The sequence below is a fragment of the Protopterus annectens genome, chromosome 11.part0 (genome assembly GCF_019279795.1).
Source record: "Protopterus annectens isolate FY-2018-M chromosome 11.part0, PAN1.0, whole genome shotgun sequence".
Classification (NCBI taxonomy): Eukaryota; Metazoa; Chordata; order Ceratodontiformes; family Protopteridae; genus Protopterus; species Protopterus annectens.
Window position 1 is genome coordinate 379,608,390 of NC_056745.1, and position 26,134 is coordinate 379,634,523.

The 26,134-nt window shown below is 38.4% G+C and overlaps 1 protein-coding gene across 1 annotated transcript in view; it reads left to right on the top strand.

The window, feature by feature from the left end:
- The window catches only part of CEP290 (centrosomal protein 290), a 3,346,332-nt gene that overhangs the window by 2,028,167 nt on the left and 1,292,031 nt on the right, over positions 1-26,134 (top strand). The window contains exon 30 of the mRNA XM_044087863.1: positions 7,472-7,927. Coding sequence (XP_043943798.1) covers positions 7,472-7,927 — 456 coding nt within the window. The remainder of the gene's footprint in view (positions 1-7,471; positions 7,928-26,134) is intronic.

A 26,134-nucleotide genomic window follows, 5' to 3' on the forward strand; every position in this document is an offset into this window, starting at 1 on the left:
ATGGAGCGGTTAATCAGTATGGAGATTGGATAGGCTAGGGTGTCTGCTATTTTTATGTATTCTGAAGGCAGGTTCTAGATTTGCAAAATTTGCATCATCCCAACCAAATCGTGCTCACTATTGCCAGGTCACTAGAGAACTAAACTGACTAGAATTTGCAAATTATGTACATTACACACAACTTACCTTTGCCCATAAACTCATTTATAAATACGAGTGTTGCCCTTCCCTGAATAATATAATCGAACCTTACATCCCATCCAAAAATATGCACTCTAACAACAAACACCTACTTAAAGTATCAAAACCTAGTAAAAGAGCAGGTAGCTGCCTCTATTCCTATTCCATAACTAAGTTGTGGAACGCCCTCCCATCATCAGTTACAGAATTAGACAACATAATCTCCTTAAAAGAAAACTAAAACAACATCTCACTGATAACCCCAGCTGCACACGCAATGCATATCCACAACCTCCCTAATCTAGCAAAACTGTTTCACATAGCAAATATACTTATGTATATGTCATACTGTTACACCTTATGAGTTATCCCTAATCTTTAGTATCCCAGTCCCCACATCTATACAACTATCTTAACATATTTTTTCTTCTCTGTCACTTTCTACTTTTAATACTACCATTAAATACATGCCACCTATAATCTACGTATTCCCACCACCTAGCTGTAAGATTCTAACTATATCTATCCTACCCTTAAGTTTAACTCTCTAATTCTACCTTCCCACTACACTTACCTTTCCCTTTTTCTACCCCCCCCAAAAAAAAATTGAGCTGTATTGTTAAATATTTCTAACTGTGTAATTTTCTTACATGCTAATGTTCCATTGTTGCTGTATTGTGCCTTTTTACAACATATGTGCTGTTTAGATAGTTTTCTGTATTATTTCACTTGCTTTAAAAGAAATTGTCGCCTTCCAAATTCATGTAATGATTTTCATGTAACTTGGAGATTTTCACCCCAGGCCTCCACTGAAAATGGGTCTCAAGCCCACTTTCCCGGTCAACAAATGTCAATAAATAAATAACAATAAATAAATAGTTCAGATATGTTTACGCCCATATTTTCAGGACATAGTTCAGCTAAAATTCATGATTTTGATAATACAGCACAAACAAAGGATAGATTCAGATGTATTCTCACTTATGATTTTTATACTAAAGAAGTACAGGAAATTATTAGAAGACATTGGTCTGTGTTAAATTTTATTCCTAGTTTAAAAGACTTGACTACTGATCAATTGTCCTTTGGTTACAAAAAATCCAGTACTTAAAAAAAACATTCTATGTTATAAAGAACAAGAAAAATATTTTTATAAGACACATACTGTTTTTAGGAAAGGTACTTACAAATGCCACAACTGTCATTTTTGTAGGTATATCTATACTGATACTACTATTCATCCAGTAAAGCAAACACCATTTGAGTTACGATGTCATGGCACATGTAATACAGCTAATGTTATTTATATATGCATCTGTCAGTCATGTAAAGCATACTATATTGGCAAAACAAATTGAAAATTGAAAGATAGGGTTTATGAACACATCAGAAATACGTTGACATGTTGATACTAATGCTTTGTATAAACATGTTAAACAGACGGATACATCTCATGAGTTTAGATTTTTTTATCCTGCAGACTTTGACAGAAAATATCTAAGGTGGTGACTTTAGAAATTACACAAGTTAATGTTTCTCCACAATACTAACTAATTATACAATTATATATATTTTTATAGATTGTTTTTAGGGTTCTTGTACACAGACCTGAAGAAGTCTAGAAGGACGAAAGCGATCTTTGTTAACAATAGGTTATGAAAATAGAAATTGATTTTTACATGCAAAATGTATATGTATATATTTATATATACTTTTTGAAGAACTAAGGTTGATATATTTCCAGCCATGTAGTATATTGTCTTGGATAAAATCACAGACTTAATAATCTACTTAATAATCTGGTTAAATAAGAGGTACCACATCATTATAAATTTTATTTAAAGTACATAAGGGTTATATATTATTATGACAGCTACTAAGTAGGGCAGGACCAACTCGAATGTCACACTGATGGGGAACGGATGTGAATTTAACATGTATACCAATAATACTTTGTTTTACAGCACAATAAACCACTCCCATGCCTGATAAAAAGTATATATATATATATATATTTAGAAAGCTTGTGAGGAAATTATTACTCTATTTTTGTTTTACTTGGATTGCTTGTCTGTGTACTTAATAAAGGATTTTCGACTGGAAACAGACTGCCTGCCTTGCTTGGATTACTTTCGAATACTTAGTAATGCTGTACAATTATATATTTTCTATTATTATTTTTTGTTTTGTTTTGACTTTCGCTACTTCTACTACTATTGTCTTATCTGATTAATATACAGTGATTAACTAGAAATATATGGACTGAAAATCTTCCACACAGAGAAGTTTCTTACACTGTTTTGTTTTTCGACCCACTACAGTTTAGTGGGTTGTTTTGAGACTTCGGAGATACCACAGAGATTACTTGTTTTTTAAATTTTTGGATTCAACACCTCAGTTTATTTTTAGAAATAAAAAGTCTTTGAAGAGACGCCTTTGCGGTCCAAGGGATACTAACATACCAGTCACACAAGGAATAACTACTCCCTGTATTGCCCTTATATTAGTGATAGTTCCATCTTCTTGCACCCAGATACAGGAGAACAATTATTTTTAAGATTAAGGCTACTTGTACTAGTATGCATGTGATATATCTAGCTGTATGCAAGGTATGTAGTAAATTCTATGTTGGGAAGACGGACAGAATGTTAAAAGATAGCATTAGGGAACATGTATATCATATAGGCAAGAAAAGCATGTTTAATGCGTTAGCAAAACATGTCGCCAGTAGTGACAATACACATAGTTTTGTTTTTTCAGTCATAGGAATGAATTATGGTAATAAGCGAGGTGCAGATATGAAATTAAAGGGTCTATATTACAACACTGAATGCTTAAAACAGCGAACAATGTTTTATCAACCCTATTTCAGTGAAAGCTGAAAATGTCAACACCTCAGAACAGCGATTTCTTTCCTAGGGAAAGAAATCACTGTTCCAACCAAAAAAAAAAAAACAGTAAACCATTCCAAACACATACACACTTACCTCAACCCTAATTCTACCCCCCAAAACAAAAGTAAACAGCTGAAACATCTGCACTTAACGCAACCGTACATCTAATGCAAAAAATAAACAGTTTAAAACATATGCACTTACCTTAACCCGCACCCTAACCCTAAGGTCAGTATCTGTTGCACATTTACGTAAACAGTTCCAAACACATACACACTTAACTTAACCCTAATTCTACTCCCCCCAAAAAAAATAAACAGCTGAAAGCACATATGCACTTAACTGAACCGTACATCTAACGCAAAAAAAAAGTAAACAGTTTAAAACATATGCACTTACCTTAACCCGCACCATAACCCTAAGGTCAGTAACTATTACACATTTACGTTTGGGAGCTATACCGGATAAGGGAATCTCTGAGACCACACTACAGTGCAGAACACGGCAAAGTAACAAAGTGGTCGAGCGATTACTTTCCCAGGGAAAAATTCGCTGAACAGCCACTTTGCTGTTTTGCCTGTTCGCTGTTTAAGGGTCGATGAAAATGCATTCAACAAAATGCGTTTTCGTCTTTCTAATAGGAACCCAAATTAAGAACTGAAGAAATGGAAGCCCAGTGGATTATTAGGTTGAGAGCGAATGCCAGGCAGGGTTTGAATGACTGTATACCATTAAGACCTGCTTTGAAGGTCAGACCACTACGAAGGAAATGAGTGGTTTGTTATCTATCATATGCTACCTTCATGAACAAATACATTGGCAAGATGCATTTGTGTAGTGTTCTATATATTTTTATTAATATATATATATATATATATATATATATATATATATATATATATATATATATATACATATTTAATTTTTATTATTATGATTAGTAGTATTTTTATTTTGTGATTAAATTTATGTGTATTTGTCCTTAGAATTATATATGTTTGTATATATATATATATATATATATATATATATATATATATATATACACACACATTTTTTTTTTTATAGACACAACTTTACATATATATTTTAAATGTTTTTGAAAAGATTTTAGGGAGTGTACCTTTAAGTTGAAAATTTTGTGTCATGTGACCTTAGGTCAAGAGTTAAATATGGTGTCTTGGGTATTTTGTTTTTATGTCACACCTGAAGAAGCATTTGGTGAAAGCGCTTGTGTGTTTTATTAAAAGACTGTTCCTGAACGTGGAGCCTGAGTTGTGTTTTTGTTATAGCAGTGAATAAATATTGCCTTTACTAGATGTTCATAGATAGTTGTGTTTCAACTTATACTGAACAAAAGACTTTAGAAAATCTGATCAATTATTAATATCTTTTGCAGATAACAAATTGGGCAAGTCTGTCACTAAAGTGACATTAGCAAGATGGATTATGGACTGCATAGCCTCTGTCTATAATAAATTAGGTATTCCGTTCCTAAGACCTTTAAAAGCTCACTCTAAGAGATCTGTGGCAATCTCTTCAGTATTTTTATTCAGCCATTCCATGGATGACATATGTGCAGCTGCCACTTGGGCTAATCCTTGTACTTTTTCTTTACTCATTGCAAACTGGATCTGGTCTCGAGGGGAAGAGCAGCCTTTGGTTCAGCTGTGCTCAGGAATATATATCCTTAGACTCCACCCGGGATATAAGGTAGCTGGAGAGACCATCAAATGGTTGAGGAATGAATGAAAATTGACAACATCAGATAAAAACGTTATATACCTAACAGAACATTCCATCTGTGTTGTCCATTTTCTTTCTTCCTCATCTTCCCACTCACCAACCCTCAACTTTTGACATCTTAGACTTCTGGAAGAATGAGATGCTGTTAAGACACCACTGTTTAATCTCTGGAGCACCAGATATTAGTTTCCCTTGTTATTAACACTATTCAGATAGTTACTGTTTATATCAATTATTAAACAAGATCTGAGGTATGTTAGGAGTCTGTGCATTATGAGTTGGGAGGAGCTCGAGAGTTTCAGGTGGCCACGAGCTGTTCTATTGCCTGAGTCGGATCAGAACTCAGTAGTTGAGGAAGAATGAAAATGGACAACATAGATGGTAAGTACACAACTTTTTGCCATTGAAAGAAAAAGTATTTTGTTTTATTGCCCTTATCAGCTTGTTTGCATAGAAACATGAAAATGAGATACACAGTTACTTTCAGCTACAAGCTTCTCATGTTGCACTGTAAACATTTATTTACTAAAAGAAAAACAGTTTTTTTTACATTTGGTGTTTTTTGTTTACTTGCTTCCTCTTAAAATGTGTTGTTAGATCAAGCCAAGCACCTTAATCCACTCATTCCCCTATGGAAAAGTAAGAAAACACATTTCAGTTTTGCTTATATCATGTTGTTTTTTCCAGGCTTTCTTCTCTTTTTACATCGCAGTACCTACATTTCTTAAAATTGAATGAGAGGAAAGGGAAAAAGGGGCACCTGTTTACTTTAGTATCCCTGTTACACTCAAAAATAATTGAAAAAGCTTTACTTTATAAGATGCATCATATGTCATGTTTTATAGAAAATACTGTTAAGAAGAAAAACTGTTTTACTTACAGTTACTTCTTTCATTCTTCTTCCCCTTTCCTTAAAACTTTTCCAAACATTAATTACATGAAGTAGAGCATATGCTTTGGAGTCCCCTCCAAGTTTACAAAGTCAAAAAACTTCAATATTTCCAGGATTTCTTGTTCTGCAACATTTCACAAATGTGTGATTGATGCTTTGTAATCTCACATTTATTCATTAATTTCAAAGTTGCTGGTTTTCTTCCTGTTGATTTCCATCTCCCATCTCCAGTCTTTGGTTCATTTCCAACATACTCTTGGTTCTTCTAATTATCTCCTTTGCTTTTTTCTGTTTTTCAAGCATTTTCTTTGGAACATGGGAAAAGGTTTCACGGGTATAGTCTCTATGAACATTATTATCAGAGGAATGAGAAGCAGAATCCCCTTCTGTTTGATAGTTCGCTTTTTTGTTGGACAAACGCTTGTATTTTCTCCTTATTATGTTCTGCATTCAAAAATTACTTTGACCCTCCAGGAAAAAAATATGTTGAACATAGCTGGATACAGCAGCTTGAATCTCACACCTGCTTCTTGAAATTCCCTAATTGCTGGACTAAATTTACTGCTCTTCTGCCTGGGATACAGTGAATAATCATTTTCCACAGTCTACTGTCTCCAATTTTTAGTACTTTGTCCTTCTGCCACAGTTTTGTCAAAATCATCTCTGTCTGCTGGTAGGATTGTATGTTTAGTGTTAGAGGTCTTGGTTGCTTTCTCATGTCCAGGGTTGGAGAATACACGTATTATGCCCTTCAACTTATGCCCTAACAACTCCTGCTGTGGAGTACCGGGTCTAGTTGCTTGTTTGTGCATTCATAAAATGAATACAGTCTGCTTCTTCCAGTTTGTCTAGTACAGCAGACAATTTCACATTTTTTGTATGTGCTTTGTCCTCTAATTTTGCCATTTTTTGAAACATCTCTTCTTGACCAGTCTCATACTCAGCCAGCCTTTTCTTCATTTTGATCTTTGATTTTTGCATTTTTATCAGCTCATCTGAATATCTGTACAAAACTTCTTCCATTTTTTTCAGTCTTTTGTTATTTGTGTCACTATACTCCTTCACTGTTTCATTTATTTTAGTCAGCTCTGAGCACATTAGACTTATTTTTCCTTGATATTACTGGAAGTCATGTCTTGCACCAAAGCTGGAGCATGAACTGCTTTTTGCTGAACAGCTGCAGGATTCTTCCCAACCAGTGTTTTCTTTTCTCCTTTTGTGGATTATTTACTTTCACTTTCTCTAAATTTCTTCTTTGCGTATTCAGGCAGTGCTCTTACTAGCCAGTAACTGAGATTTACCCAAAATGACAAATTCATTGGCTCTGTTTTCTGAGTTTCTGTTTTCACACTAGGAAAGCTGAAATTAAGCTGTCTCTCAGTGTGCAGCCATCTTGGAATCCCTTCACCCTTTTGTTTGATCTTATCTGTGAAGAACTGTGTTACTAGTTAATTATGTGCTACTGCACTGTTTATATTATATAATTAAGTAAAAAATGTTAACTACGTGCTAGGTTATTTTACTTCCTCAAGGAAAAATACACTGGTAAATAAAGATTTGCATTACATGTAGCATATACATTTACAGTAGCTGTCTTGAAATTTTCTCTCTCAAATATATTTCCACCACCTTTAATGCAGGTGATCTAAAAAGAATCAGTGCTTTGATATTCAAGACTTAACAGAAATATATGATATTTTTCTTTTGATAAATACATAGATAAATAATACATTTATTTTGTCTCTTTATTTGCCTTTAGGTTAATTCAGATGAAAAAGCTCTTATAGCAAAACTCCACCAACATATTGTAGCCCTCCAGATAAGTGAAGCAAGTGCAGTAGCAAAACTGGAGGCTGTAACTGCAAAGCTACAGAAGCTGGAATCCTTTAACCTTCGCCTAGAACAAAAACTAGATGATAAAGAACAAGCACTCTACTATGCTAGACTGGAAGGGAGAAACCGGGCCAAACATTTAAGTCAGGCTCTGCAGTCTCTGCGAAGACAGTTCAGTGGTGCATTGCCCCTGGCACAGCAGGAAAAATTCTCAAAGACTATGGTCCAGTTACAGAACGATAAGTTAAAGATCTTGCAAGAACTACAGCAGGCTCAGCAAGAAAGACGAAGTTTTGAGGACAAAGCAGCCTTGCTAGAAATAAAATTAAAAGGTTTAGAGGAGCTTATTAACACATTAAAGGATGCCAGAGGAGCTCAAAAGGTAAGATTTAGCCAACATTTGGTATTTTCCAGTTCCAGTATTGAAAAATAATATCTGCTATTTTGATTTGACATTGTTGTTGCTTGGAATTAATAACTCTTCCCTATGGACTATTTAATATACCCAGTCACCTTTTAATTTATTAGCAATAAATTGAATCATGTTTTGAAGGTTTGGAGCTCTTATTACAGTGAAGGTATGCAACAGTAAAACATATGGGTTTTAACTCATGAGTGTCAGTTTTCATTTAGCCTGTTTTATTTCCATCACTCTAAAGGTCACCATCTCAAACAAGGTAATATCTACTTCCCTCCACTATCTTTGTTGACTGGCATGCACTGTACATGCAGCCAGTGTTATCCTGTATGTCTTAATGTCTTCTTTCCGTTATGAAATCATTAGCTACTGAGCTGTTTTCTACTTTGCTAAATAATCTTTCTGTCACTTGGTATAAGCTCAAATCAGTTAGGTTTATAGATATGTACTTGGATAGCTGCTCTTGTCAGACATTTTAAGGCTAACCAATTTCTCTTAGTGAGACTCCAACCCTGTACATGTTGTCTGTGAGGTAAACACTTTAACCATTATACCAACTCCAACCTTTATACAATTCCTAACCTTAGATACACTGTTATACAAAGTGGTATAATTTGTATATAGTTAGGGGGGTGTGGGAGGCTGCAGTTGTATTCACTTGCCCTGGGAATACTTACATGATTCGTGATTTTGAGTTTTGTCCTTCTTGTCTCAATCTTCCATTCTTCGGTATTCTGGCTTTTCGGGATATAGAAGTAGACCCATATATGTATATGTGTGTGTGTGTGTGTGTGTGTGTGTGTGTGTGTGTGTGTGTGTGTGTGTGTGTGTGTGTGTGTATATGTATATATATATATATATATATATATATATATATATATATATATATGTATGTATGTATGTATATGCATGTATATGATATGTGTGTACATATCTTGGGATCCCTATCAGAAGACTGAGTTTTCAGAAACTCGAAATTCATATAGTTGGGATATATATATATATATATATATATATATGTATGTATATCTATCTATCCATATATATATATATATATATATATATATATATATACATATACACACAGATTGTTTGTAAACTTCTGAGCCCCCAAGCCTTTCTGTGTTGGAGGGAAGCCTTCTAGCTTATTAGTGGGAGTGGTAAGCCCTGGGTGGCCTGTATGCCACAAGAGGAGTGGTTTCTGGCACAGAACTTGTAGTTTATTGGCCGTTTGGGCAGTTTTTTCCATCTCTTTCAACTTTCTGGATTAAAAGCCTGCATTTGTGCTTGTTTCCAACCTTTCCTGTAACAAGTCTAGTCCAGATACAGATTTGCTGTATCCAAAACTGTTTGTAAGCTTCTGAGTGGTGCCAAAGTCTGCTCTTCAGTTTTTTCCCTTAGATCTGCTAGTTCTCTCCTCTCCCGCAATTTTACTAGCTTATTAGTCTAGCACATTACTAGACTTCTTGTAACAATTATTGTAGCACACAAAGTGCTACCAGTACTAAACATTCTACAAGGAAACAGCTCAGTTACTTATTATTAATGCCCACCCCTGCAGGCATGTCTAAAGGTCAGTTCCCTGTGTTTTCCCCTATTAACCTAGTGAACCTGGGCATCCTGAGGCAATGTAGCAACTGCCTCATGTACACTGACAACCATCTTCTCTTACCTCCCAACACTCAGACTTGCGAGAGTTGCACTTATATATCCAAATTGGAAGCCACACACTCTCCAACCAAGACCGGCATAGCTTGCCAAGAGGAGAAGGTAAGCACTTGCACCATACCACATGGAACACACAGCCCTCCAGAACATACACCAGCACTGCCTTTCACATACAACACAAGCCAAATACCCACCTTCACGGAGGATCTCAATAAAAATCTACCCAAGCAGCTGAGACCTCCAAGGCAGAAACGCACTCGACCACCACAATACAATACTAATCACAAGACACATAACTCTCCTAAACAATGTGCCATTCAACCAAAGTCCCTAAGGCAAAACAGCATGCCCAACACACTAGTCATAGGTGACTCGATAGTGAGGCACACTGATGTACCACTCACTAGGCTGCCTGTTAGGTGCCAGGATCCAGTACATAACACACACACTCAGGTCCCTCAACAACAGGTGCAATTATGATTCTGTCATTGTACATGCCGGTGTGAATGACCTGAAACGTACCTCCCTGGACTACATCAAAAGTACATGGAGGAGCTCTCGGATTATGTAGCCCAAGCAGATATGACCCTAACCCTGAACTGCATCCCACCATCGCCCAGAATGATACCACAGTACAAGGAGAAAATTATTGATTTCAACAATTGGCTAAGTTTCTGGTGTCATTCTAAGGGGATCCAGTATCTGTCTGCCTGGGATGACATGACTAACAGACATCAGTGCTTTGTCAGAGATGCCCTGCATATGTCACCCCTGTGCTTCTGGATACTGGCCAAGGCTCTTGCTGTATCCAGGACAGTTTGTAAGCTTCTTTTTTTTTTTTTTAGGCGGTGTTCCAAAGACCAAATTACCACCGTAACAGCTACAAACAAATGCAATCCGAGGGTCATGCTGCTCAAAACTAGAAGTCTAAATCTCAAAATGCACTTGCTCAAAGCACTCCTCAAAATGGAGAACATTGACATTTGTGCTGTAACAGACACCTGGTTTAAAGCAGCAGAAAGCACCCCCTGCACTACCAGGCTGTAACTCATTTCACACCTTTCGGCCCCAGAACTTGGACCAAAGCTCCAAAGGCAGTGGTGTTTTCATATTCATAAAGGATGCGCACACCTCCAGACTGGTAGCCCAACATAATGCATCAGAAATACTTCAGGTACAGCTAACATTGGGTAAGACAGAGATTCAGGTTGTAGCCTGCCATAGGTCCCCAACCATGTTCCAAGATTCACACTCCACACTCCTGGAGAATATTAGGGCCCAACCTAACACTCTCATACTGGTTAACTTCAACTACCCCTCCATTAACTGGGAAAACTACTCCTGTACCAATATACTTGCCCAGCGTTTCCTGGAATTCATTAATTCCAATGCCCTGGACCAGTTTGTTCTTATCCTCGCTAGAGGTAGCAACATCCTTGACCTGTCATTACAAACATGGGCAACTGTTGCTCAACACCAATAGTTAACTCCTCCCTGGTGAGATCAGACTATAAACTAATCACCTTGGAAATAGACATCCCCCCCCCCCCCGCAAAGGTAACCACTATAAAAAACTTCTCCAAAGCTAACTTTGGGCTCCTACAAACAGAGATGGCTAACTTCATGGCACCCATGCAAATGGAGAATAGTTGCATGACTACCAAATCATACAACTATGCACTTTACAAACATGTACACAAATGCATGGATCTCGCCATACCCAATATAACCAAGATGCTTTCCTCCAAAAAAAGGAAGCCAATCTGGTGGTCCCCTGCCATAAACAAACTCTACAACAGAAGGAGGAAACTGATGCGGAATAAGGTGAAGTCTCAAGACTGGAAAACTCCCTTATCAGCCTCAACAAAAAGTTGAGATCCCCCATCAAATCCTCTAAAGCTAGCTGTGAAAACAGGATTACAGCAGATGGTAAAGACAACCACAAGGCTTTGTATAGTTATGTAAAGGTTCTCCACAGCAGTACCCAGATTTGCTCTGAACTACTGCGTAATACCTCCTATACTGAACCAACAGATATTGCCAGTATACTGACCGACAGATTCAGTGCCAACTTTACCCCCCCCCCCCAAAAGACCAATCACAAAACCAGTAGATTGCCAGGCACCCAGTATTACTGCTGCATAGGTTAAAACAACACTGTCCAAGGCCAAGAATGCAGCTTCTATAGGACATGAGTGACAATATCCCTGGCTGTGTTCTACATGAACTACAGAGTGAACTGACACCTCACCTGTGTGCCCTTTTCAGCCACAGCCTCACCTCAGGCTTTGTCCCTACCGAATGACGCACTGCTATAGTCATCCCTCCCCACAAAGGAGGAGCGATTACAGACCCTGGGAACTATTGCCCCATTAGCCTGATTAGTCTGATATGCAAAGCTATGGAACTCATCATTGTGGACTTAATAAACAAGGATATAGGGAATTTCCAAACTCTGGATCCCACACAGTTTGGTTTTGTGAAGGGTAGATCATGCCTGCTCAACCTGGTTGACTTCTATGAGTCAGTCACAAGAGCTGTGGATGAAGGTAAGGTGGTTCATACAGCCTACCGTGATCTGGCCAAAGCCTTTGATACCATTCCCCACTCAGGAATCATAGAACAACTCACTAAGCTAGCTATCAACCCATGTATCACTAGGTGGGTTGCAAACTGGCTCACAGATGGAACCCACAATGTGAAAGTAGCTGACTCCAAGTCAGACTGCCGACCTTTCATGAGGAGAGTCCCACAGGGTTCGGTCCTGGGTCCTCTCCTGTTTGGTATTTACTTCTCTGAAGTCCAGGCCAGCACGAAGGGACTCTGGCTGACAAAGTTTGCAGACAGTTGCAAGTTGGGAGGTATTATTAACTCCCCAAGTGATGTTGACATCCTACAGAAAGGCCTTACTGAGACCAACAACTGGTGTCAGAATCATGGCCTTAAACTCAATGCCAAAAAATGTGTCGTCATCCCCTTTGGGAAAAACCTGGGTTCCCATGAATTACCACATCGTTGGTAGTCCACTGAACACAGAAGGCATTATAAGAGATCTGGGAACACAGGTTGACAGCAACCTCTCTTTTGACCACCATATTGCCACTGTGGTCAGAAAGTCCTTCTGTGTGGCACATGTCATTACTAAGGGTTTTGCATCCAGGAAAAAAGAGGTCATTGTCTCTCTCTACTCTTTTCTCATTAGGCCAATCATTGAGTACAATGCCCCATTTGGTATGTACCTCACTAGACACCTGCAGCAACTGGAGAGGCCACAAAAGTACCTCACAAAGAGGATCTTAAGCCTTAAACACTTGTCCTATATGGACAGACTAAAAAAACTCCATCTATTCTCTGTCTCATATTGCCTACTTAGAGGCGATCTCTGCTTGCCTTATAAAGCCATATCTGACCCAGCTCTGTTAAAAATGCTACATGTAAAGAAATCCCAGTCTCTGCACACCACACACTCCAGAGACCTCTCTACTTCATTACCACAGTCAACAGAACATGCTGGAGGGACAGGTTCATAACCCAGAGACTGCCCATGCTATTTAGTAGACTTCCCATACATGTCAAACAGAGCATCTTACTGGCCCTCTTCAAGAAAAATCTTAATGAGTGGATGGGAAATAGAAAATTCACCCCGGGGATCACTCCAGTGGCTCTACTCGACAGAGGCACTGAGAACTAAACTCGGGGGGCATGATGCCAGGGTAATCCTATGGGCTAGGCTTGTAAAAGCTCCAGGGCCATTAGCTTAGTACACACCTATGAACCTATATATATATATATATATATATATATATATATATATATATATAGATATATATGTCTACTTTTAAAGCTCGAAGTTTCAAAACTTTGAATTTCTTTTGGTCAAAATCATAAGATCGAAGTTGTGAAACTTCAAACTGCTTAAATGGAGATTGACATACAGAGAGGAATGGGAGAGTCAGAAACTGAGTACAGTGTTTATAGCTAGAGGTTATCCAACTGAGCTAGTTGTCACTATATGTGATGAAGTTAAACTGAAAAGAAACTAGTGGTTATACAGTAAACTCTTAGTTAACCTGCACCCATGGAGATAGGTAGATGCCAGATAACTGTAGTTTCTGGTTGCTTGAGAGTTACTATTAAAAATAGGCCTGACTAATACTGTACTGTTTGTTTGGTTTGACTTGTTAGGTTGGAGAGAGAGGGAATGTATTCCTATCTTCCTTTTTAAAACTCTAAAAACATATGGTATGTTTCCACCAGGGACAAGTCACAAAGTGCAATACATGAAAATTGTGGTTATTTCTTAGATTTTTTTTCTGGTTTCTTGAGAGTTCTGATTGCTTGAGTTCTAGTTAACTGAGAACTTACTGTATGTACCTATAATTAGAGCCCAGGAGCCATTCAATCTAACAAGGATACAGATGTAAACACCAATGTCTTTCAAGACAGTCTTGTTACCACATACATGACTGATAGTAACAGCATTCTGAAAAATTTAAAAGATAATTGGAAGATTTTCAGTTGTTATGAAAATGCTGTAGAAACAGTGGGAGCAAGGCCTAGAATGGCATTTAGGAAAGGTAAATCCCTAAAACAATACCTTGAAGATCAGAATAGAGAAAGTAAGGGGCATTAACAAATAAAAAAGAGGGGCACATTCAGGTGTGTTTTTTGCACTCAGTCCAAGCATATACTAGAGAAAGACTCTGTGATGATTAATGGGTTGAACATTTTCTATGATTTCTGTTGCAATTGCAATACTTCTTACATAGTGTACCTAGCCAAGTGTCGAATGTGACAGTTTTTATATAGGAAAAACCAAAAGAAAACTTTGTGACAGAATATACAAACTGATTTTTGGATGTAAACACCAAAAGGATTCTACTGCTTTGTTTAGGCATTTATCGAAATTTCCTGCTCACAATTTTTTATTTTTTGGGTTAGAAACTGTCACAGTGAATAGTAGAAGAAGAACTTGGGATGATCTTCACCAGGTTTCAATTATGGACTATTAATGGCTAGTGTTTAAAGGATACATTCATATGATGTGTAACATATTTTCTGGGTTATGTGAAGTCTGTCTTTTTTCTTTTTTAAGAGTATGTTTCTTTAGCAAACTTATTTTGTGGACTCATACTTGGTGCAAATGACTTTGTAACCAGGGGCTTTGATTGGTCTTGATTAATCACATGACTGGGAGAGGAAGTATTTAATTGTAAGCATTGCATTGATTTGATTTTTTGTATTCTGATGAAGCCTTGGTTACACTGGACAAAAGCGCTCAGTATTGTTTTTTGTACAATAAAGTTTCCTGTGTTTTTTACTAGTAGTCTCTAGGATCTGGTTTCTAGCTCGATTTGTTTCTAACTTCAGCATATCTGCCTAAATACTTCATCCTTAAATTTTCAGGGTCTACGTATTAGTTTCCCATCAAGTGTTTGACACTGCTCTGTACAGACTCAGACGTCTTGAGTGACATTTCTCCTGTAAAAGCACAATTGAAATTTCTCCAATATCTAGTTGCACACAGGACAACTAGTTTGCAGTGATGAGCATTGTCCATATGGTTGCAAATCAGATACTCCTGACAGTGATTGATATTCTCACTCCAACAGTATAATCAGTAAAAAGGGGTCTTTTGCCATGGATATGAACTTTCCTATGGTCTTCGTTACTGCCTTGGTGAATATGGGCATCCTGAGGCAAAGTAGAAATTGCCTCATGTTTACTGACAGCCAGTTAATTCTCAAACAAACTGATATGGTATGTGAGAGATGTATTTACACAATTTCTCTGGAGCCAAAGCTCTCACATAAAATTACTCCTAATATCAGTAAGGTTGTCAGTAGTACACATGCTGCAACCATCATGCACAATTCAAAGCAGACATATAGACCCACATATGCTGAGGCATTTACATGTAACCTTCCTAAACCACAAAGACTTCCTAGACAAAGTACAGATAAGAAATACCCTCAGCAGCCCCAAATACGCTCTTTCAAAACAACACTCATATCAACACATGGAGCCTCTACCTCTAAGCTCATAAGGCAAGTCACTGCACAATCCAACATTCTAGTAATTGGAGACTCCATCATGAGACACACTGATGTCCCTCTCACCAGGCTGAGTAAGGTGAAAGTTACAGTCAGTTGCTTATCAGGGGCTAGGATCCGCCACATTACGCATGCATTCAGGTAATTGGACCAGATTTACCAATATGACTGAGTCATAGTCCATGTGGGAGTAAATGACCTGAGATGTACCTCCCTAGACTATATGAAGAGAGACAATATAGAGCTCTCAGAATATGTGTCTCAGGCTAATATGAGCCTAGCATTAAGCAGCATTTTGCCTTCTCCAGGGATGATGCCACAGTATGAGCAAATGATGATTGACTTTAATAATTGGCTTAGTTTCTGGTGTCATTCTAAGGGGGTGAAATATTTGTCAGCATGGAAGGAGATGGTCAACAGATCACACTGCATTACAAGGGATGGTCTGCACCTCTCCCTTCTATATCAGCTAAAACATTGTCTTCCCCCCGTAGTGCCTTTTTTAGGCAATGCCAAACAATGAAAACCAAGAAAATCTGAAGGTATTACTGATCAATGCTAAGAGTCTAAACAAAAACTCCACTGCCTCAAAGCTCTCTTTACCCTAGAAAATGCTGATGTTTGTGTGGTCACTGAGACATGGTTTAAAGCTGTGGAGAGCACACCAACAGTGTAAGGTTTTAATGCCATCCACACATTTAAACCAGCTACTTCACAGGCAGGGACTAAAGGTGGAGGTGTCTCTATTTGCATCAGAAATAAATATACTTCAGGGCTGGTCAAACAGGACAATGCACCTCAGCTGTTCCCTGTTCAAATCACTATAGGCAAAATCCAGCACCACTTCCTTGCAAGTTATAGGTCCCCCTGTATGACCCAGGAAATCCATACCTTGTATTTAAACTTATTAGAAACACTAACCATCCAATCCAATACCTTAGTCACTGGTGACTTTAATTACCCCACTATTAACTGGGAATCCTATATGATATCTCATGTAGCTAAGTGGTAGATTATTGTGAAGATTGTGTACATGGCTGCATGTTCTAATCCTGGCAGTGATAATTTGGGTTGGGAGGGTGGCCTAATGGTTAAGGTGTTTGCCATACAAATGCAAGGTACAGGGTTTGAGTCTCACAAGGGATAATTAGCTAGGCTTAAAATGGCTTGCAAGGGCAGTTAGCTTAGTACCAACCTATGAACCAAACTTACACGCACAGAGATTTCTGGATTTTGTAAACACAAACTACCTTGACCATATAGTCAATACACCAACCAGGGGTGCAACCATACTGGATCTGTTCCTCGGTAATATGAGAGACTGCTGCTCACCCCCTACTGTAATGCCTTCCCTGGTAAGGTCAGACCACAAAATGGTCGTCTTTGAAGTAAAAGTAAAACGGGTTACGAGCGCTTTAGCAACAGTTATTCAATTGTTGCACTTGTGAGCGGTTCCCCGTGATGAGTGCGAGCAAGTTATTCAAATGGGTGGTTGGACTGGGCTTTATCTGCAAGGCGTGGCAGCAATCAAAGATCTTTTGCTGGAGTGGAGGACGCTTATTATTCTGTGAAGATAGAATAACTTTTGCTTGCTCAGAATGCGCTTATGTGAAGATCTTTTCCTCAGAATGAAAAGGGTGTGTGTGTGTGTGTGTGTGTGTGTGTGTGTGTGTCTGTCTGTCTGTGCATGCGCGTGTGTAAAAAAACAAAAAATGGCAATGCTACACTGAGCATTCATAGGTGCAACTACCGCATGAGCAAGCTTTCTTGCAAATGTCATAAAGTATCAATTAGCACAGTGTGGTGCAATGTAGTGTCAAGAGAGATATGATCCGCCTGTCGGGTAAAACATCACCAAGCCTAAACACTTAATATGTGTATCCTGACTAATTAAGTCAGTGAATTGAAATGTTCTTTACTACATCCATTAAGCATAGCTAGGCAACAGCGACAGTTAAAGCTTCAATTAATTCAGTATTCACTGTTTGTGATGTTATTTAGTGACCTTCTGTTTAAAGTATAAATTTTCTAGAAAACTGCCATCTTTGAGTCAGTAGTCTAGTTGTTAATTAATGAAGTAATCAACCTGGCAAGCAATTACATGTGTGCTTCCATTTGAAATTCCAACCCTTTTTTCCAGCAAAATCTTTTGATGACAGCTTGGTTGATCATATCTGAACACATTACTAAATCATTAGTGAAGCACAAACATAAGATGGCATGCAAATTTTTATTTTTGCTTACAGTTTGTTTTGGTCATAATGCAAACAAATTACAGTAGTTGGATTACTAATATAGGCTGTATTACTTTGGCTTAATCATAAACTAATGCAAAGGTGAAAATGGCTTTAGTAAAATTTAACGTTTTGGCTTTCTTGATATATTTCTGTATTGTACTTGGAAATAGTGTTGTTTTGCTTTAGTGTAATAGAGCTTCACATCAAATGCAGTTACACAATTTTAGCATTTTAGATTAAATAAACTCAGCTATGAACCTATGAACAAGAGTGGTTTCATCCTAGAAATCCAGCATACTAAACTATAATTTATTAGGAACCATCTATTACTTAGAAAAGTTGTAATCTGTTTATGGAAGGTGGCTGTTTTACAAAAGTACCTTGTTTATGTCATCAGCTTGTGGTTTTAGTTTGTAGTACTTTAGATGGAACTGCACCAGAAAGGCAAGAGTAAACACCCAATAAGTAGTAATATCAGTTAAGTCATACTTTCATATCTGAAAATCTGTGATTCTCTCACGCATTTCCATACACAATGTCAATATAATTAACAAATTCTTTGCTGAAAAAAGCAGCAGGAGACATAGTTTGCTTTCTGACTCAGACATTAAACATGACAGCCAACCAAAGTTCCAGTTTCTAGGACTTTTCCTGAGAAAGAGAATGTCTTCTTGAAGGTCTGCTGTGTGATGCTACAAGACTTTAATAAAACCTAAAAAATAATGCAGATGCCCAGAAAAGAATACACTGTGCCAGGATGCCAGTGCAGGTCATTTGAAATAAAATTGGATTTCATTATAGCAAAAATATGACCATTCATACCTCTCAACTGTTCAGGTTTTTGTAGGATGTCCAGGTTTGAGGTTTTCTGGCAAATCACTAAAAAATATAAAGTCACTAAATAATGACATGCATTTGAGTTTCAGAGTTCACATCCTTCAGAAAATGTGTGTGTGTGTGTGTGTGTGTGTGTGTGTGTGTGTGTGTGTGTGTGTGTGTGTGTGTGTGTGTGTGTGTGTGTGGAATATAATTTAATAAAGTCAGGAAGGTGTATCAAAGAACACATGTATGTTTCTTGTTTTGTGTGTAAAGGGCCTGTGATTTGAAAAAAGCCCAAAGGTAATCTTTATCCACCACTGGCCAGATGCATTTTCTTTAGATATGGTGTAGATTTCAATGCTGTTTCAATGAATGTGAGTTTCAGGGGCAGAGAAGTTTTAATGCCAAGTCTATTTTCATTGTGAGACAGTATTGCTTTATTTAGCAGATACCTATTCATGTTTGTGTATTGTGCTATAAAATGTAAAAATAAAATCCAAGTAATCATTGTAGAAGTAAAGCAGTATGCACATTAGTGTTTATGATAAATGAGGTGAAATAGCCAAGTAATGGGACATTGGAATGGCTGCAGGGGGGACTCTGGTGCCATATTTTGGTTGTCTGTTCTTCAGTTTGCATTTGAAGGTTGGTATCCTACAATTCCATTGGATTGGGTGGGGTTACATAATTATGTATGCAAATGTTATGTTAATCAGTGTAGAGATTTGTACCTATTTTTCATGGGTCTTTTCCAGATTTTTGATGTTTCCAGGTTGAGAGGTATGCTAACTAGGCATATCCAGCAACTAGAACGACCACAGAGGTTCCTCACTAAAAGAATACAGGACATGAGTAATATGTCCTTTGCAGACCGCCTCAAGGCCCTATCTCTTTATTCTGTCTCCTACAGGTTTTTGAGGTGAGATCTATGCCTGGCATACAGGGCATTATCAGACCCCTCTCTGATGGACCTCCTGCATATCCCCAAAACAAACAGTACAAGAATTACCCGTTCTAAAGACTTAAACCTTGCCTGTGATATAAATAGGACATGCTGAAGAGATAGGTATATATCTCAGAGACTACCCCATCTATGGAACAGGCTCCCCATCCATGTGAAGCAGAGTTCCTCCCAAACTCAATTCAAATGCAACTTTGACAATTGAATAGGAAACCGGAAATTTATCCCTGGTTTGGCACCTATGTCTCTAAAGGAAACAGGTAACCTGTAAATGGTTCGTCTCCCAGGCCCATGCTTACACTTATCAATGGTATCAGGATTTGTCAGAGATTTGGGATGCATAGCTAGGCTTAAAAAGGCCCTTGTGGTCCTTAGCCTAGTAATCACCTATGATCGTATTTTGGAGTTTTTCAAGGTTCTTGGTTTGTTATATCTTTTCATTTGGACTGCTGAGATATGCATTACAGGTGGAACAGTCCTGTACTTCTATATCACTGTTGCAGTATTTTTTACTAAAGGGGTCCCCTGCCATGGGTAGCCCAACATCCAGCCAGTATAACAAACCTTAGGTTTTTAAGGACATCATACATCACATATATGCTCCCCACCATGGCGCAGGGCAATAAAGATGAAGTATAGATGTACGTACCTCAGAAATTCTTTGCTGCCTGTCTAAATGCCGTCTTCGATCATTGATCTGAACGTTCCTTCGTTTATGCTGGTTACCAAGTGGTTTTCAGATAAGTGCACTGTTGGGGTTTTCTTCTTATCCTGTTTTTCTTTTTTGGTTGCAAGTTTGCTTATCATCCAGAAAGGGAAAATGTCTGTGTGAGAGACAGATTCCCCATAAGGAACATCACGAGCAGTGTTTGTTTTGCTTGAGCTTTTCTCTCAACCGTACTTCATGCTTGATTTGTCAAGTGTTTGTACCTGAGACCTTCCTCCTTGTCTGCCTTCCTAGAAAAACAGTGTCTGAAGTTGCTGGCACAGAGTGTAATTGCAGAATTGTCCCATCCCGAGGGTCAGCCATCTGTGAAAAAGAAGACCAAAAAGTCAGGTTAGATTCGGCTGCTGTACCACCTCCCCCATACATCTCTCATGTTGCTGGTGAAAGCCCAGAGGATTGTCCAGCTATTCCATCAGATTCCTCTGTCACAACTGATTTGGAGGCTGGAATGACTCCAGCTTCTTGCACATCTTTGGAGGCTCTGCAGATATCCATTGCAGATGTTGAGAGGAAACTTCGGCTGATCATATCACAGGGACCAAGGGGTATTCTCACATTCTTGTTTGGGAGGTGATTCCTACAATGTTGACTGTGTGTTGGCAAGGGTCTGAACCTCCTAAGCTCTTTAGTGTTGATGTCTCTCTAAAAAGAAGCAGAAAACAAAAACATATTTCCCCTGCTCCTATGGATCCCCAGTGTGAATATCAAGATTTTACATGGGTTGTTTAATGCACTTATGGCCTTGAACCCCCCCCCCCCCAGGGAATTTCTGTTTTTGCCCCCCCCCCCCTTTCTTTGGCCATCTACTCCTGTTAAAAGGCCTAGGAAGCAGGACTCTTCTGACAAGAAATTGGTCTTTGGGAAGAGTCTTTGGCTTACTTCTGTCCGATTCCTTCTCCTTTGGACTATGGTTTTGAGGGGGAGGACTCTATTAGTCCAGATTCTCCCTTTGAGGAACTTTCTTTTGAGGATGCTATCTCTGGTATGATGGTATTTTTTATAATGGACATGTGCTCAGGTTTCTGACATCCAGAAGAGGTACTATGAACTTCTCCATATGTAGTCTTCTAAGCCCTCTGCTGTCTCTCCAGTATTAGCTGCCCTGTTACACAAATTTTCAGCAATTTATCAGGTTCCTGATTCCCAGCCTGCAGCCCCTGAAAAACTTGGTAGGTTTTATAAGGTGCCTGATGATTGCAAGATTCTTTACAAGTTTCCTTCTGCTGACCCCTCTGTTGTGTCTGTCTCTTCTGACAAACCTTACAAACTATTGCCTTCTACTAATAAAAAAACACAAAGCAGCAGTAGAAAGCACACCAAACTACAAAACCAGCAGAAAAGATGCCACAAATCTTGCAATAAGTAGTTTATTCACACTGAATAACACTCTGGCATCTCAACACAGCCTTCCTAGAGTTACAAAATATTCAACACCATACATCTAGATATATATATATATATATATATATATATATATATATATATATATATATATATATACACACACACACACACACACACACACACACACACACACACACACACACACACACACACACATTTAATTAAATACAGTTAAACAAAACAATTATCCCATCAGTTAACCATCAGTTAAAAAATAATATATACATTTTAAAGAAACACCCTCCAGTTACATTCATTATTTAAACCTTCTGGAGATAGTGTATTAAATTTAAAAATATGTAAAGATTCTTTAGACAGTAATTTCTTTTTTATTAATCCTTCATCTGTTTCTGAAATATGTTCTAAAATACAAGCTTTTAACAGTGAAAAATCACTATTGTGACAAGTATAAAAATGTAAAGCTATAGGACTCATAGCGTTATTTTTTTATGTCCCTGATATGTTCTTGTAGACGTAGCTTAAATATGCTTTTAGTCTCTCCTATATAAAACCGATTACTAGGACAAGACAATGCATATATCACCGACTTAGTTATACATGAAAAAACAGAAGTGGAACAAAATTTTACACCATTACTTCTTCCAAAGCATTTAATAATATTAGGGCAGACTGAGCACCTTCCACAAGGGAAGGTGCCACATTCAGAAAGTTGTAAATTTAAATATTCACCTGGTGAAACAAAACTATTGTGTACCACCATATCTTTGACACTTCTGCTTCTTTTAAATGAAACATTAGGAGTTCTACAAAAATTTTTTACACCTTCCATATTAATTAAATAGGGCCAATAATATCTAATAACATCAATAATATTTTCACTTAAGATATTATATACAGTGGCCCTCTAAAGGTTTAGGCCTTTTCGACCATTCATCAGTGGGTGGACCATATCAACATCATGGAGATGAAACCTCTCCTTCTTGCTCTTAAAGCCTTCCATATTCTGTTTCTTCCAAGGCCTCTCAAAATATTTACAGACAATACCTCAGTGATGTGGTACAACAACAAGCACTTGGAGACATGATCTTACCTCCTGTGCAGAATAGCTCTTCAGATTTGGGATTTGACTGTCCAGTATCAAGCGACTGTTCAGGCTGTTTTTATTACTTCAGAGCAAAGCTTTGTGGCAGACTCTCTGATCAGATCCATAACACAGACACACAAGTGGATGCTTCACAGAGATATGTTTCTGGGCATTGTCCACCAGTGGGGTACTCATCAGGTAGATCTTTTTGCCTCCCCGCTAAAAAGACAACTTCCTCTCTTTTTCACCAGACTCCAAAGTCCCCTGGCATTGACCTACTGCCTCAAAACAAGGGGTCTGTCATCCATCCTCACTTGTCCACTCTTCATCTGATACTGTAGGTGATAGGGTTTTGATCCCCTGTAGGCAGCTTTTTTCTGAGGACGTGCTCTGGGTTTTGCAGGAGACCAGGAAGTCCTCTGCCAGGAAATCTTATTTGTCCAAAAGGAAGAGATTTTCTGTCTGGTACTTGCTTGTAACCAGAATCCCCTTTCTGTGTAAGTTCCTCCAGTTCTGTCGTCTTTGTGTGAATTGCTCCGTGCTGAGTTGGCATACTCTTCACTTAAAGCTCACCTTTCAGCTATTTCTTTTTGTCTGCCTTTGACTCCAACTTTGGCTTCTATTTTTGAGGTCAAAAATTTCTTAAAGGTGTCATTCATATTAGGCTTCCCAGGAAGCCTATTTCTCTTTCTTGGGACCTTCATTTTGTTCTTGAAAAATTCACTCAGGCTCCTTTTGAATGCGCAGCTTCAGCTTCCTTGCAGCATTGTACATGGACTACTGTTCTTCATTTGGCCCTTACTTTAGCTAGAAGGGTGTCTGAACTTCAGGCCCTTATGGCTGTCCCTCCTTTTTCATAGAGACAGGATATCTCTTTGGACTAGTCCCTCTTTTATGCCCAAGGTGATTAATGAATTGTCTGTTAATCATTCTGTTAATTCACCCACTTTTTTTTTCCCTTCTCCACAGTCTGCCAGCGAGAAGGTTCTTCATACCTTGGATTTGCATAGACAGCTCAAATACTGTTTGGATAAGACTTAGGCCATTTGCAAATCTGAGCAAGTTTTTGTTTCTTTTCATTGTAGATCTCTAAGTTTGGCTGTTTCTAAGCAAAACATTTTTTCATGGATTTCTAAGGACATTTCTGTTTTGTTACTCCTTGCTTAGACAAAACTTTTCTGCTTCTGTAAAAGCTCATTATACCAGGGCTGTGGCTTCCTCTTATACTTTTTTCTAAGGATTGGATGCCAATTCCATCCTGGAGGTTGCTACCTGGAATTCTATCCATACCTTCACTAAACATTACAAGCTGGATGTGGTTTCCAGGTTTAGAGCTAGTTTTGCCAGGGCTATCCTCCATTGGTTTCTTGATGGCCTTGTTGGGTTTTCCTCCTCTCAAGTTTCCTCTTGAGCTTTGTACTCTCATTTTAATAAAGAATACTGCAACAGTGATATAAAGGACATAGTACAGTTGTGTAAAATCTTACCATAACAGTAGATGTCCTTTCCTTCACTCCTCCCCTTTTTTCTTTACTCCTTTTTTTTCTTTCTGGATGCACATGTTCCTCCTTTTCTCCTTGGACTGTTGTTCCTTTTTGGGCTACACAGTTTTGAGGTATGCACGTCCATACGTCACCTTTATACCTTATGCAGTGAGCAGGGAGCAAAATGTGACATACAATGTTCTTAAAAACCTAAGGCTTTGGTATACTGGCTAGACATTGGGCTGCCCTTGGCAGGGGATCCCTTTAGTAAAGAATACCGCAACAGTGAAAGAAAGAACATCTTCTTTTATGGTAAGATTTTACACAACTGTACTTTCTATTTGAGTTAACATTACTTGGCAAAATGCCACATTTTAGTGCTTTCTTTGTACATGGATATGATTTATGCATCCTCTCACTCATTTCTTTTCTCATTTGATTGGGAACTGCGACTTTGTTATCTTTGAAATTAAGCCCTGGCCACAACTTATTTCTTCACTGAAAGAAAAGTTGACTGAATTTCTTTTTATACTGATGATTTTTACTCAAGACAGCATTTCATTGTAATGTCTTACAGTGCCCGCATTGTAAGTTAGTGTTAGCTTAGTCTCTCAAATTATTCATTTATTTATTGACATTTGTTTACCAGGAAAGTCCAGCTGAGCACAGGTGCCCTTTTTCAGTGGAGGCCTGTAGAGAGAGACAAGCTCCAAGGTATCATATTTAGTGCAGTCAATATTTGTAATAACAATTTTATATAATGCAGTTTCAGTGAATACATAGCATAATAGACAGTATGACACAAAACACACACCTACATTCGTAGAATCTCTCAATAAAAGTCTGCCCAAGCAACAGGGACCTCCAAAGCAGAAACTCAAGCAACCTCCACCCCCCCAACATAACCCAAATAACACATAGCCCACAAACTCAGTATGCCACTCAACCACAGCCAATAAGGCATAACAAGGTACCCAACACTCTAGTCATAGGTGACTTTATAGTCAGGCACACTGATGTTCCATTCACCAGGCTAAACAAGGAGAAAGTTATTTCAGCTGCCTGTCGGGTGCCAGGATCCACCATATAATACACACACTGCAGGTCACTCCACAACAAGTACAAATATGACTCTGTCATTGTTTATGTTGGTGTGAATGAACTGAGACGTACCTCCCTGGACTACTTGAAAAGAGACATGAAGGAGCTGTCCGATCTTGTGTCCCAGTCAGATATGACCCTAGCCCTGAGTAGCATCCTGCCATCACCTGGAATGATGCTATAGTACAAGGACAAAATGATTGACTTCAACAATTGGCTAAGCTACTGATGTCATTCTTAGGGGCGCCAGCATCTGTCTGCCTGGGATGACATGATCGATAGACCACGATGATTTGCCAGAGATGGCTTGCACCTGTCGCTCTTGGGATTCCGGATACTGGCTAAGGCTCTTGCCACCCTATAGTGCCTTTTTTAGGCAAGGTTGAAATGACAAACTTACCACCATAACAGGTTCAAGCAAGCAAAATCTGAGAGTAATGCTACTCAATGCTAGAAGTCTATAACTCAAAATGCATTTACTCGAGCCACTACTTAAAATGGAGAACATCGACATCTGTGCAGAGACCTGGTTCAAGGCTCCAGAGAGCACCCCTGCATTACCAGGCTATAATTCATACCACACCTTTTGGCCACCTAACCTGGACCGAAACACTAAAGGTGGAGGCGTGTCCATATTCATTAAGGATATCCACACCTCCAGGTTAGTTGCTC